This window comes from Dermacentor variabilis, chromosome 9 (assembly GCF_050947875.1).
Source record: "Dermacentor variabilis isolate Ectoservices chromosome 9, ASM5094787v1, whole genome shotgun sequence".
In the NCBI taxonomy this organism is placed as follows: Eukaryota; Metazoa; Arthropoda; class Arachnida; order Ixodida; family Ixodidae; genus Dermacentor; species Dermacentor variabilis.
Window position 1 is genome coordinate 76,302,728 of NC_134576.1, and position 14,662 is coordinate 76,317,389.

Consider the following 14,662-nt stretch of genomic DNA (forward strand, 5'->3'; position numbering starts at 1 on the left):
GCTGCCCGTCGTGGCAGCTTCACTGCAATACTCGCCCGCCCGTCTCACATGAAAACGTCTGCACGCACTCAGTTTCTCATTTCAGTACCAGCAAATCTTCTCCGGGGTCGTTGCATGCAGCATTCACAGCTACCACCGCCAACTCTATTGCGATTAGCATCTTCGGCTATCAGTTGCACGGCAGGTTGTGCCATCGGTAGCATAGCACACGCTTTTAGTGAACGATGACCGAAACACGCTGCTGTGCCCTGCTGCATACTGTGATTGTATACGTTTATCGGCCACTAAATCCCATGTGAACAAGAAAATGCGCGAGGTGCGCGCATTCGAGAACAGTATGTAGCCGCCTGCCTCACGTGAAAACAACAGCGCGCACAATTTCTTGTCCCTCTACCAGCAAATCCCTGCCCGGGCTGTCGCACGCCCCATTTACTGCTGTGGCTGCCAAACCTATTGCGATAAGCATCTTCACCTACCTGCTTTACAGCACGTCGTGCGTGGTGCCATTGGTAGCGTACTGCACACTTTTAGTAGGTGGCGATAATCCAAACATGCCGCCGTTTCCTGCTGCATCCGACGTCACTCACCAGCTCGATTTCGTTTCAGTTTCTCGTTGCCCTCTCAAAACACACAACAGGAAAACAAAATGCGTCTCAGGCCGCCGCAGCACCACCAGCTTGAAGTGGCGCGTCGATGTATCGTGCTGCAACAATATGCGTGGTGCTTTGCATTACATAGATGTCAACAATAATTGAATCTTTCAAAAATTTTTTGTTACTTCGAATTGTACGTTTTTCTGGTTAGTACCTTTGTTCTCGTGTTTCTTGTTTTCCAAAGCGTATGAACAAGGTTCTACTGTATTTGCTTCATTTTATGGCGCATACAACCATGGAATCGGCAAAATAGCATATGCGCATACCATAGACAGGCGAAATTGCGGTGCACAGACCTTTCCATACTGCAATCACCGCCGACAGCGACGTCAGAACTTGGTAGTTATGACATGTATGACATGTTTCCTGCTCCAATAGCTTCTAGCGGGACTTCCATGTCGTCATCGTGGATGACGACGTGGATGATGGCCCTTCCCTATCTGATGCGGCTAGTGCGTTGACCGTCATGAGGGCATTTGCAGAAAAGTGAGGTCTGATTGAGGAACAGGTGCACGGCCTTGCTAAGGTTGAGGATGCCATCGTTGTTGCAAGGCCGCCATGATGGCAAGTGAATCTGTAGTTTGCTGCCTGCTCGCAAATAAATCTGGTCTGCACTTGTTCGAGTGAGAATTGAATTTTCGTTTTTTTTCTTTTTCTCTTTTTTGCTGGCAAATCTATATAGCCCCCTCACCTGCTATTGGCAGTTAATTTGTACATCGCTTAGCGCGTACCTGATAGACGTTCCCGCAAACTGTATTGACAAGGTTTTACTATATAGAGTGGCATTGAATCAAGTGCTTCAAGCTGCTATTTTGCCAGAGTCTATGACATAGCCAATGGGAAGCCTGCTGTTTAGTCCTTTTCTTTCTCAACCCTACAGCGGCAGCCGCCTGCTTGTCATTCCGCAGCAAATGCGGGATGAAAAAAGAAAATGTTTCTTTTCGTGGGAAATTTAATCCGCGTATTGATTGCACCCCTGAATTTGCGTCAATTTTTTTTACAATAAGGTGCGATCATTATGAGAGTAATTACGGTATTCAATGCAAAGAGGCAATGCGGTGGAGAGATTAGAGGTTTTACAACCCTTAAAAAAAGGGGGGGCACTTGCATTAAAATCTAGGAGCTCGTGGAACTTGCATGAGCAACTACGTGGAATACAAGGGAAATGTCATGGGTACTGGTTCCACATAAACAAAAGCTTGGGCAGTCAAATAGGCAGCGCAATATGGTGTCCTCATTACTAATGTGTTGTAGCTCTGGGGTATTAAACCTTATCAATATTTACATCCTACAAACCGCACAGTTATTGCATCAGCACTCTTTTAGCTGTCTTAAGCTCCGTTGGCTGTTACGATTCCACTCAGGTGAAGTACAGTCCAATCCACTGTGGACTAAACTCTGTGCAAAGTTTTGTTTTTTTCACCAGGTGTGTCCGTTTTCGAGCAAACCTCCGCTTGGCAGAATACCTATTTGCAGTGGTAACTATTCTGATGCAGGTAGCATTTTGCTTTTTGCGACCAGCCGTAATCAAAGCTGGCAGACCTTACAGATTGTTTGCAGGATGCTTTGTGATCAAGGTTGAGGTTTTTTTGTGGGAAGTGTTTGTTATTGACATCAGGGTGACATGCGGTTGCACTTCTGTCCAACTGTGGCTGCTAATCGGAAAGTATATGTGGAAGTCAAAGGCCCTCATACCAGGAAGTTTGACAAGAGGACTTGCCTTCGTCAAGTCAATTTGTTGAAACATCACTGGAGTGAATTACCCTCTTTCCTCTTCTTACTAATGAGTGCTGCCCTTGCAATTTTTAAATAAATTTTAGTAAAACCAGCACTGTTTGAAGAATGGCAGATTGGGCGAGTTGGTAGTTTTCAATAATGTTTCAAAACAGCGCAAAGACGTATACCGGACAACATGCACTGTGTGTGTCCCATCCTCTATTCTCTTGTCCAGTGTACATCTTTGTGCTGTTTTTAAACATTACAACAGCACTGTTTGTCTTTTTGCGTGCTGAATTCATGTAGTTAGCTCTTTTTAATGTCAAAAAAAAATTTTTTTTCTTCAAAACCTGGTTGCCCTTTCTTACTTTCAGAGGTGTTGTGTACTGTATTGCTGGTGGCTATTGTCTTCTATATATGTAGAGAACCCTTTAGTGTGTACTAAGACAAAAATTCTTGCAAGCCAGGTATCATGCATATGAATATATTTTAGAGGTTTTCATGTCATATCTTAAGTGCAATCAGGGACAAAGTGCTAACCAGGTGTTAGCCTTAAGAGTGAAAGAACTTGGAAAAAGAAATCCTGACATGTTTCTTTGGCAGATGCGAGTACTGTTAAAATACAGATGAATCTCTGATATGAGATGCCATTACTGCTGCCCCTGCTTGGGCAAGCACCCACATGCAATTTTATCTGCTAGTGAGTCGCCATTTTCGAGCTGGACAGTGTCTAACAGAACTTCTAGAGCATATTTATTTGAAATACAGTTAAACCTCGGTATTACAAAAATTTTGATACAATGAAGTGTTTAACTTTTTGTAACTTTTTGTCATAGAAAATCGTCTATTTCGATCCTCAATATAACGAAGTGTGTTTATAAATGATTTCAATAAAGCGAAATTTCACTGCAACCGTGAAGGAATACCAAGACAAGAAATGAAAACTTCTGCAGGCACATATCGTCAAATGAGTAGTTACGAGCGGAATGCGGCTCTCAAATTGCACGCAACCAATAGCTGCCAAAGCAGAAAAGTGCCATGGTTTGGCATGATACCATATCTTTCGTCACCTACTCTCAAATTTACCAAAATCAATGTTTTCCTTATTCAAATCTGCATTTTCTGATTGCCGAATAATATCTTTCGTCACCTACCCTCAAATTTAACCAAATCAATGTTTTTCTTATTCAAATCTGTATTTTCTGATTGCCGAATAATTAGGAAAATATTGCAATCCCCTCCGTGTAACAAATAATTTGCCAGCAACTGTTCTTACTTGCATACGAAGTCAATTTCAATATAACAAAGTTCTGATAGAACAAGGCACACTTGTTCATTTTACTGTTTGTTATATTGAGGTTTAACTGTAGTTTTACTCTGGTCTTTGTATAAGAATTGCTGCTTTTTGGGTCAATTTAAGATGATGATGCACATTTAGTTGGTGTTTTAAAGATATTTGACTTATCCATCAGTGAAGCTTCGTATCCTGCATAAGTGAGCTTGCCTTCTAATTACAGAAATCATAAAAGGATATTGCAAGCCAGCCATTAATATAAGCATTTCATGGTCACATTAAAGTGTTTTGTGAAGTGAAGTTTGCTGTGTGTAACTTGAGCAGCAGAAAGAAATGTAGCGATTGGTTGAATAGCTGAGGCCACGAACTCCTTCACTGTGCCACTGCCCACAGTTGAGGAAGTGCACCAGGAGACGACAGACTCTGAGAGCAACTCGGACTCTGGGCGCAGTGAAGATGAAGTTGAGCAGGACGAGGAGAATGAAGATGAAGGGGACGAGGAAGCTGAGGACGAGGATGAGGATGAAGAGGTGAGCTCTCGTTTAGCCTTCGCGAATTAACATGCTTGCTGTGCTGCCAGCTGAGAACCCTTGATTGAGCCCTTATTGCTAGGCCGTGCAATTTGGCCACCTACAAAATGCACCGTCTTAGTGATTAGCGGCAAGCTTTAGGCCCTTCATGGGGGAATATCAGCCTCAATACTCTTCCCAGGTCACTGGGACATTGTCACAGTGACCTGGGAAGTCAGTGTAGGCAGACCATGTTTTTCTTCCTATACGCTAGGCTCTTCAAGCTGTAGTTGATACTCCTGGACTCCTCTAGTCTTATTTAGTTCCCTTGAGTGAAAGCCCTGTTCGGGATTTAATCAACACGAACCTTGCTGTCACCGCCCTCATGGCCAGCGACACGCTTTAAATTTTATAGCAGTCTTTTTTAAATATAGCAGTGACCAGAATAACACCCTTGGATTGCTATGATTTTGTCAATTTTTATTCCCCACTGCTTGGTGCAATGTGCAGAAATTGTAGTTACATCGCCTATTCTCCACTAATGTACTTCGTTTTCCATCAAGATTCGTTATTGTGGACGGCGCTCTTTATGAGCAGTATTGGTTGGGAACCAAAATGTCCTTATTAACGAGGCATGACTCGTGTAAAAATGTATTTCTTAGCAGCTTCTCACCTAGTCCAACATTATCTCGCGAATGTGCATCACTGCACTGCGCCCTTCAGACTAGTGCTTTCATATTACAGGAGTACCAGGACCTGGAAGAAGCCCTGTTTCGGATGCAGGACCGGGACGACAACCTCTTCTTCCACTTTGAGGAAGTGTTCCCGTCATCCGGTAAAACACTGTCTCTTGCATTTCCTCTGGCCTTTGTGCTTTCCTTCAGCTACTTTTCGTCGGAACGGTTATGGTGGCCCTTTGTGTTGATGGCTACTGGCAGTTACAATCAGAACCTAGTCAGAACTGTTGGATTGTGCCTTCTTCAGTCGTTGAATAGGCTCATATATGCAAACACAGGCTCATTTTGAGCTACTTTCACTCAGCTGTTGGTGTTATCACAGAGCATCACATGGGAAACCTCAGTAACGCCTGTGTGTAAAACATAATTGCTAGTGGTTGAGAGTGTTTACTGTATTCACTTTCCATCTACAATTCATGCTGCATGCTTTGATAAGCTTCAGAAGTAAATGAAATAAAGCAGTACTGCTAGTACTCTAAAAATGTTCATATAATGCGGACTCGTATAACATGAGGCGAGATTTAGGGATCGCGAAAAGCAAAAAGTTTTTACCACGTATAATATGAACGAGGCAAACTCAGCGAAAACGTTTATTTACATTGGACTTCACGCTTCAGTCATCGTCATCCTCTGTTGCGCTGTGTTAGGACAGCTCCTCGTCCGAGAACTACTCCCAAATAGTCATCTTGTGTGCCGTCAAGCCATTTCAAAATGCTGCATTTCCTAAAAGTACGATAGTTTTTCTGGATGCTCGCCCATGCCAAAGCCATGATGGCACCTAATGGCACTTCCTGCATGCTAGAGGAAGATGAAGATGATGGTAGCCATGCAACAGTAATGAAATCAAAGCTTTGGACTGTGTGACTGAAATTTTTGGTTTGGATCCGCATTTAGTAGGTGGTGGATATTTGAGACGCTAATAAGTAACAATAATAATAATAATAGTAATAATCTTTTTTTCACTCATGAAGTGAGGGAGTGCGGGAAAAAAGGCTGGTTCCCAGCTCCTACCTCCTAAAACACTCTTACCTTAAGTACAGGTTTTTATGGTAATTGTAGTTTTGTGACTGGAAATGTTGGAAGTTAATAAGGTAAGCTATATTACAAAAGATGCAGTCAGGTAAACATGTCTCTCAATAATTTAGTGCCGAGTGGTGTCACGGCTGCTGGATGTAACACTGTCTTGTCTTCTGGCATTTGATCAGGCCAGTAAAAGTGAATTAATTACATCAAAACTTGTGTTGGTGTTTTTAGCTCTAATGCACTTCATTTCGCAAGTGTTTACAAAAAAAAGGAAAATTTGGTATGCTGTCCTTTCCTGGTTGGTATTGCGGCTAAGGCTTCTGACAGTGCCAGCCTCGTTAGCTGCATTCTGTTGGCCTTTTAATGTCCACATTGTTGGTAAAACCAGCAGCCCATGCGACCACAGCATTGGTGGCATAATGTAGGAGCAGTCAGACTGACAGCTGTTCATGTTGCCACTAGTTGCCAAGCATTTCCTTGTTTTGAATGAAGCATAGGTTTTGTGCTAGTAAAATCACCCAAGCATGTCTTTTCACACGATGACTTGCAGTTTAGAAACACACCAGTCTGCAACTTGAGCATAAAAAACTCAGTACATGGTATCGACAGGCAAGCAGCAGACGTTGTTCTAGGTCACATATTGCTTGAAATTTTCTTTGTCTCTATAAGCTGATATGTTAGCTCTGCACCATAATTGCAGTCTTTCTGGGAAGATTCATCAGACTTTTGGCACGCCGCAGCAGTTCAGTTGCATCCGCTGTACTCTCAGCAATGCTTTAGGAACTATAGCTTGTTGCACTGTAAACAACACGTAAACTAACATTCAGCTCTTTGCACTGTAAAGCATGCACGGTTCAGGCGCAGTCAGGCTGGGAAAGCAACCACAGTCTCACTGTTGAGCTCGCAGCGAGGCTGAGCATGCGGGCCTAACTGAGGAAGTGTGGGAAATCACTCAATTTGGGAGCTGGTTGAAAGGTGCAGCCGCGCATTGGTGCTGCTGCGTACGGTACCAGCTACATAATAGAGCTAGGTACCAATCCGGGAGAGAGAGAAACAAGCTTTGATGGTGTGCTGGAGATGTTAGCCTGGCTGTTCGCCTGACATGCTACTCCAGGTGCTGGGTGGTGATTATGATAACCTCTCCGGGAGAGTCGTGTTGATCTCTATAAAGTTCTGGACGGGGTCCACCGATAGCATGATATGCTTTGACGATCCAGGCACATCCATCATGTTTGGTGGCTCCGAGGGCATCCGCACTTACCAGCTGCCTATTGTTCCCGATGAAAGCAACAATGGTGCAGAGACGACCAGTAAGTACTTCCTTTACTTTACACTACTCTTTTGCATTCGGTTATGTTAGCTTGTTTCGGGGAAGGGCAGGCACTGAAAAGATGGCCCTTAGTTAAACATTCTAATATGATGTACCTGTGTGTGACTTTAGTAAGGTATAACATTACTGTCGAAAGGAGACAAACAGGAGCTGTTTTCTGCCAATAATGCAGAAGAGGCCGTCTGCAAATGTGTTGTTAGCCCCCTTCCCATTAGCCTTTGCCCTTTTTCTATGCGACGTCCGAGCTTTAATTCTTGGGAGGTCAATTTTAAGGGATGCTTTCACTTTTGTGCAATCTAATGGCCATCACAACACTTCACTGGAGCAGCTCGCATCTCAATAATGGCTTAGCCGAAAGGAGTGCTCTGAAAGAGCTATCACCACGGGTGATCTCTTGATAATAGTGCACATGGGCTGCTCCTGTGCGTCAGCATCAGTGGGGAGCTCTTCCTCTCCTCTGTTCATGTTTGGAGCCAGGCCGAGGTGAGGTGTCCCCACTTGTGCCATTGTCATTGGGGACCCAATCTCAGAAATGGACCTTGTTGCGTCCCCTTCCCGTTTCTCCCCCCTGCTGCCTTACCCTTTCCCTACTCCTCCCTTGCCTCGTATTGGTCGGGCGGCGGTGGCAACAGGTCCATCGATTCCCCCGCCCCCGGGCACGGTGGCGAGCACGCACCCGCTTCTGGTGCGGCATGGCGACCCCCAGACTGGAGGTGGCCCCTCGTCGCGCCTGCACCGGCGCACCCGAGGTTTCCGCACCCAGGGTGCCACGCATGGTGGCAGCAGTGGCACGTGGCATGTGTATGCCAACCGCCACCCCAACCCCCCTGCCATACTGCAGAGGTGCGTATCCCAGCTTGCTTGCAAGATAAGTGAGCGTGCTTGGCGCAGCAGTCATTGACAGCCAGTAAGACAACAAAGGTGAAGTTAGATTTTAATAAATGAGAAAAAGGAATGAAAGTGGAAAAGACAACCTTGCCAACAACCTCCACATGACAGCTTGTGGTGTGTTATCAGTTGAGCTATGGCAATAGCTGTCCCTCCATGTAGATTCTTGGATTTTTATGCGTGCATTAGATCTGGGTGCCCATAATCTCTCTGCTTACTTTAAAACCGAAAAATTTAGGTGTATGTAGAATCGGGTATCGGTGGTCAGGTGTGTGTTTCGTTCAGTACCTAGTGACCTTGGTAAGCGAGGTTTTATTGTCACAGAATGAGAGTTTGTCAAATGTCTCAGTAATCAATAGTGAATTGCAGCAGCCCTGCTCCTACTGCAATGTCATTGGCATTGTAAGCACAGTCATTGCAGGCATATTATTTTAGCGCATTCGTTATGTACAGCTAAGCTGAGTGTTCGGTGTTTTGCTACAAAGCTGTGAATAATGCATTTTTTTAAAACCCCAGGCACACAGGGCACTTTCACTTGCAGTCAAGCCCGATCAGCATCAAGTTTAATGATTGCGATTGGCTTCTTTGCACATACTACAGAAGGGAGCTGATTACGGTCATGAAATCTGATTCCGGTGAATCATGATTGATATAGGAAGTGCACCACATGACTGGAGTATAAGAGGCCCGTTCATTTTGCCTGCACCACTGTGAACCAGTTTATGGCGGTTCACAAGAAGTTCAAAAACTGTGCACCTCAATTTCTGCAGTGCAGATGGGGTGTAGGCCTTATGTTTTGCCTTACTAATGTGCACAGAGTGCGTAAGTTTGAGAGGTCCTTAACTGCTGGTATGATCGGCTTCTGAGGTGTGTAAGTACAACCACGCCTTCATAGACACCGCAGACTCACGTAAGTGGGGCTTCAACAGTGCTTGCAGCTGTGTGCTACGTCATTTGCTGTGCTGCTGCTTCGCACCTGTAGGCCTGCACCAAGTCTGCACCAACAGCAGAGAGGGTACTGCAAAATTTTGAATCAGCCCTGCGCCCCTCCTGCACATTTTGAAACAAACGGCCTGTTTCAAAGGGCACCATTCCTGCACCACTGAAATGATGGCAGGGTGCAACACCTTGTGAACTTGTTCAAGAGGTGCAAGCGAATCGAACGTAGCTAAGATACGGCGGTTGAATTTTCACTCACTTGAATATGACTGAAGTGCCTATAGGCAGCTTGATGCACTTTGCTGTGTTTCAGCAACTTATCTGAATGGGCTTATTACTTTCATGCAGGCTGTTAGGTCCCAACACAGCCCAGGACATCCTTCAGCTAACATCGACGTTCAACCCTGTCGCATCATCAACCGCCCAGACACGGGTGGTGTTTGCCAACAGCGACTTCCGGATACTTGCTACTGACGAGGACATTTTTGAGATACAGGTGAGTCGTCGTCTCTCTCTAATGTGGGGTGGCCAAGCGCGTGAGAAAGCAGGACTTCTGAGCATTATGTGATGCGTGATAAGTTAGCCCTATTGCAGCTGTGCCGCCTCTTTATTGAATTGCAGTAAACATGCCACAAAGATCAGTGCTTCAGCTTACAGTCATTGAGCAACATGTTTGAGCGACGAAGTTAATGACGCAGTTAATGAATCTGGCTTTTAGGGCATGCCACTTCGCTAAGACATGACTGATGTGAAGTGATGTGGTAGGAACCATTAGATAGAAATGCAGTATGTCCGTGGCTCGGTGGAGATTTCTTAGGCCTTAGAGGCCTTAGAGCATCAAAACAAACGACTGGGCTCAATAGAACTTTCTCCCATTTCACAAGTGCACTTCTCTGCACTGCACATTTGCCCAACTAATGGTGGCTCCAGTTGTTGTTTAAGTGAACACAAAAGCGCTTGCTGGGAAGTGCTGGGGCTTGTCTCTTGCACATGGCTTCATTATGAGAGCCACCTATACATTTTTCATGTCGCAATACTAGCAAACTCTGCGGGTGCACGCTGTTTACACAAAGATGACTATGCTGCCATTAGTTTGGCAAACTACATTGCAGGAAAGCTAGCTTTGCGCCTATGAAGAGGGCCTACAGTTGCTGACTGATCATTCGAACTCGACGAGGAACGCCAAATCGTTCTAATGACCGTATTTACTCGCATAATGATCGCACTTGCGTAATGATCACACCCCTGAATTTTGTCGTCAAAATTCAATATCTTTTTCTTTCCTGCGTAATGGTCGCACCCTGAACTTGTTGCAGCGATATGTCGTGGGCCAAGTCTAGCTAGTGATGATTGTGCTTAACATCTGTCAAATTCTATGCGAAAGATTCTTGAAGACATACCAAGCGGTTTGCACGCACCCAACATACTAAGCAGATGCCCCATTTCATTCCTTTCATCCCTTTCGGCACTTCCAAGAAAAAAAAAAGAAAACCAATCAAACTTGCCTCGGCTTTATTATTTGTAGGCTTCATAATGGTTTTGGTCAACAAAAACAACATAAGGGGCGCCTTTCGATTCTTCTCGTCTGCATTTGCGGGCACGCAACAAATCGTAAGCGGCAATGATGGCCACGTTTACACTGATACGTTAGAAGTGTGCCCTATTTATATGCCGATGCTTGTAACGCAGCTAAGACATTTGCCCACCATTAGCGGAAACGTGCCATATTAGGATAGCAGTGAAGACAAATGCTGCAGTTTCCGCAGCATGCCTGCCATGTGTTTCTATGTCACTGGCAGCTAAGTGCGTCCATCTCTGTTTCTGTCCCCTCAGAGCAGACATGGCTACATTATAATTATTGTCACAAACTTGCCGATATTAACTATATTATTCATTACTGATATGGAAGAAAGTGTTTACTGTTTCAATGCACAGAATGTGCTCACAAGAAGAAAAATAATAATGTTCGGCGCGTTCGGCTTGCTCTGCCGGCCGCCATTTTTGTTTTCATGTCCTGCACTGACAGCAGCAGCCGCCTACTTGTTGACCCGTTGTCATCCCGCAGTAAATTCGGGATAAAGAAAGAAAATATTTCTTTTCATGGGATATTTAACCCACGTAATGATTGCACCCCTGAATTCGCATCAATTTTTTTTACAAGAAAAGTGCAATCATTATGCGGGTAAATACGGTATAGGGAGTCCGAAATACCAGATTCACCCAAAAATAAGTGCCGTTGTTCCACAAGTGAACAAAGGTGTGCCGTAATTGCGGGTATTTGTGATATTTGATATTCAGAAATTAGAAAATTTTTCTGATATCCGATACTCAATTCGAAATCTACTACTCTGTATGTGCAGATCTCTATTTTTAACCCTTTGAGGGTTTTTGCAGTACGTATACAGATGCCGCTGAACTGTCCCTCATGGTTTTTGACGTGCATGTACACTGCATATTTTGCATGTGATATGGTGCACATTTTCAACACGACTGGTTGTTAAGAGGTGCTGCCATCCCCATGGAGTCGCTCAGTCATTTGAAATTGTTTCCGCTCACCGGGGAACACAACTGGACTGCAGTTTTCAGCGAAAAAAAAAATATATATATATTTTACCCTGAAAGGCTTCAAGAAAGAGTTCAACCTTACACTTGGTGTAATTAGTGTGAAATGACAGGCATTTTTTACTGATGTCCAGTTTGTTTGCTTTGGATGCAAAACGTCAAACATTCCAAGGTTACCAAGTCTGCATGATCTGCCTGTCTAGAAACGGGCTTTATCATGGCTGACAGTCTTGTTTGAGGGAATGAGGTCCCCTTTCCTCTAAGGATACGCACGTTGTAGGTCAGTAGATTTTGTGTAGAACACCATAACGAGCTCAATATGGGGAGACGTCTGCATGCAAACAAGTCATGTTGGCGCCACGTGCAGGATCCGGGCACATTTGTGTCGAGCAGCGGCACGGGAACCTTGGCAAACATCCCCACAGCCCTGGTGCGTTGGACCGAGGAGTCTCGGGTCCTGGATGGAGACAGCATGCACGACTGCGTCGCAGGTAAATGGCGAAGAGCCAAGTTAAACATTTAGTTACTTGCAAAGAATTGGCTGAAGAGGAACTTGGTGCTTTTTGTCGCAGAGTGCATATTCAGCAAGTACTTGCAGTCAACTTTTTGGGGCTTTTTAGGGAAGGCCAAGCTTCGAGTGGTCAACTGGCTGTACTTTGGTATACAGTTGCCAACGAATTTTTTGGACTCCGAAAATTCCGACTTGATGGATATTCCAGGCTTCATAAATGCACTGTCAGGGTTCCCATAGAGCTAGTGCATTTTTGCTACTGATTATTCGGACAAATTTATGCCCCAAAGTTTGATTTTCCTGATTAAATCGCTCATTTCGAGCCACGCTACCTGATCTTTGAGGCCGCCATGCTGAATTTTCTGCTGGCTTGGCCAGGCTTGGCTTCCAGTTGCTCGCTTTGTAGCCTGCAAGATTGGAAGGCGCACACTAGGGCTATTTTCTTTTACCTACACTTCGTGCAGGCTCGTGTACACAGGTGTAGTGCCGGGCAGAAGCTCTGATGTCTTGTGCTGCACTTGGCTTGCTGGGCTGACTTCGCACTTAATAGCTGCTTATATGCCCTTGCCTGAGACTAAATGCGCTAACATACGAGTTTGCTTTCATCAGCAAATGTAGACTTACTCCATCAATATACATCGCGAATGCGCAGCGCACGAAGACAACTTCTCAATGCCTATAATAAGCACGGAGTCTGAAACAGCCCATGCCATCCGTGAGTAAGACAATTTTACCTTGAAAGATTACCTCACTTTCCTCTGTGACGTGGTCATGCCATCACTTCACTGTCATCGTCGCAGTGAATATTTACTGTCGTTGCTATATCAGCGCTGACAGTATAAGAAAAAATGGCACCACGCATTTGCAACACCAACCTGCATGCTTGTCGTCTGCTCCCTACACTCATCAAAACTGCAGTGTAGAAAGTAATTCTCATGCTACACTACAGCTATAAATAAATGGCTTCATGTAGGTGGGCGGAGCTACACTTTTCTACACCAAGTAAAAAAAAATTGCTACTTCCTACACTAGTTACATTCGTGTAGCCAGTGCAGGTTAAAAAAAGTAGCCCTGCTATCAACAGAAAGCGTGTGCCATTCTTCTGTTTAGGAGGCCATGCCCGCTCTTCCTTAGCTGACAAAACACTTCAGGGGACGGTGCTTTTCCTTATTTTGGTCAGCACTACCGTCATAATCACTTAATGCAGGACCGTTTTTGTTTTTGTTTGTTTTTTTCCTCTGTCTTTTTGTTTCGGTTGCCATTTTGTATGTGGTGTGTCCACAGAGTAGTCGTGCCTCGGAGACGTCGCATCTGTGTGCGTATGTGCAGCTTCGCATCTTCGTGATCAGCGCCACCTCCTGTGCCTTCACAAGAGCCAAGTGGTGTGAAGTAACGTGGGTTGCTTGTTCGATCTCTGTGGCGATCTCCGTCCATGGAGATAGCCAACGTGGTGACACTCTTATCCACTGTATACGGAGACGGTGTCACTCTTGCACAAATCCAAAACAAACCTGATCGCCTCCAAGTGTAGTGTGAGGCAAAGCATTATTAGAGATTTTTTTAAGCCACCCTAAGCCTAATAAATTTTTTATTGTTGGGAACGAGTTTCTCAGACTACTGGATTTTTCTGACTATTTTTCTGACAAAATCGGTCGGCGACTGCGCTATACTGACGCTTTAGCCTCGCTCATTCAACTGTGTCATGCTTCCATTATTTTTGCTCAGCTGAATTGATTGGCACTTTTGGAGTACTAAAGCCAAGCAGCCATAACAACATTGCTTTAATGATTGCAGTGCCTTTCTCTAATTTAACTTTATGCACTTGAATTTGCAAGCTCTTATTGCATTGACTGCACTTATCTCACAACAAGCTGAAATCCGTGCATGCAGGCCTGAAGCCGGCCATCCTGGAAGTTCTGGAGAGGCATAGAGACGAAGAACTAGCCGAGCGGCGGGAGAAGCGGTGCAAGCTGCAGGAGGCGCAACCGGCAGTGGCGACGACATCGTCTGCAGCACCCGTTAGCACCAGCACCACCTCGACGACGGCCACTGCGGTCGGTGCCCAAGCAGAAGACAGCAACCACAATCAAGACAATGAGCGCACGATGATGCTGTTGGGGCCGTGGCCATCAACGACGGGCGCCTCTTCGACGACGACTACAGCCACGACCAGCAGCCGGAACATTCCACCAGCCGACTTGGATGAGGTGATGGCTGCGGCTTCGTCCCTCTCTGCATATGCTGCTCCTGTGTCACAGCCGCAACCGCAGCAGACCTCCGTGACCGTGGCAACGGCGGCAGTGAGCGAGCCCTCGACTGTGTCGGCACGCCTGGCAGCGAGGCCACCACCCGACCAAGAACCGTTGGCGTCTGAGCCAGGTGGGTCGTCTTTGTCACAATGTCTATTGGGCTAATCCTTCATAAGACATAATTATCGGATGCTTTGTAGATACCCAACGAGTAACGCCTCCGGCAGGATTGCTTGCCTGCACAGGTCACC

The 14,662-nt window shown here is 45.3% G+C and overlaps 1 protein-coding gene across 10 annotated transcripts in view; it reads left to right on the plus strand.

Moving 5' to 3' along the window:
* The window catches only part of HUWE1 (HECT, UBA and WWE domain containing E3 ubiquitin protein ligase 1), a 179,190-nt gene that overhangs the window by 119,382 nt on the left and 45,146 nt on the right, over nucleotides 1-14,662 (plus strand). For 9 of the 10 annotated variants that reach the window (XM_075668491.1, XM_075668500.1, XM_075668495.1 and 6 more), the window contains 7 exons: nucleotides 4,057-4,193; nucleotides 4,917-5,007; nucleotides 7,150-7,242; nucleotides 7,874-8,105; nucleotides 9,438-9,585; nucleotides 12,019-12,142; nucleotides 14,053-14,541. In XM_075668491.1, coding sequence (XP_075524606.1) covers nucleotides 4,057-4,193; nucleotides 4,917-5,007; nucleotides 7,150-7,242; nucleotides 7,874-8,105; nucleotides 9,438-9,585; nucleotides 12,019-12,142; nucleotides 14,053-14,541 — 1,314 coding nt within the window. The remainder of the gene's footprint in view (nucleotides 1-4,056; nucleotides 4,194-4,916; nucleotides 5,008-7,149; nucleotides 7,243-7,873; nucleotides 8,106-9,437; nucleotides 9,586-12,018; nucleotides 12,143-14,052; nucleotides 14,542-14,662) is intronic. The other variant, XM_075668496.1, reaches the window with a different exon arrangement.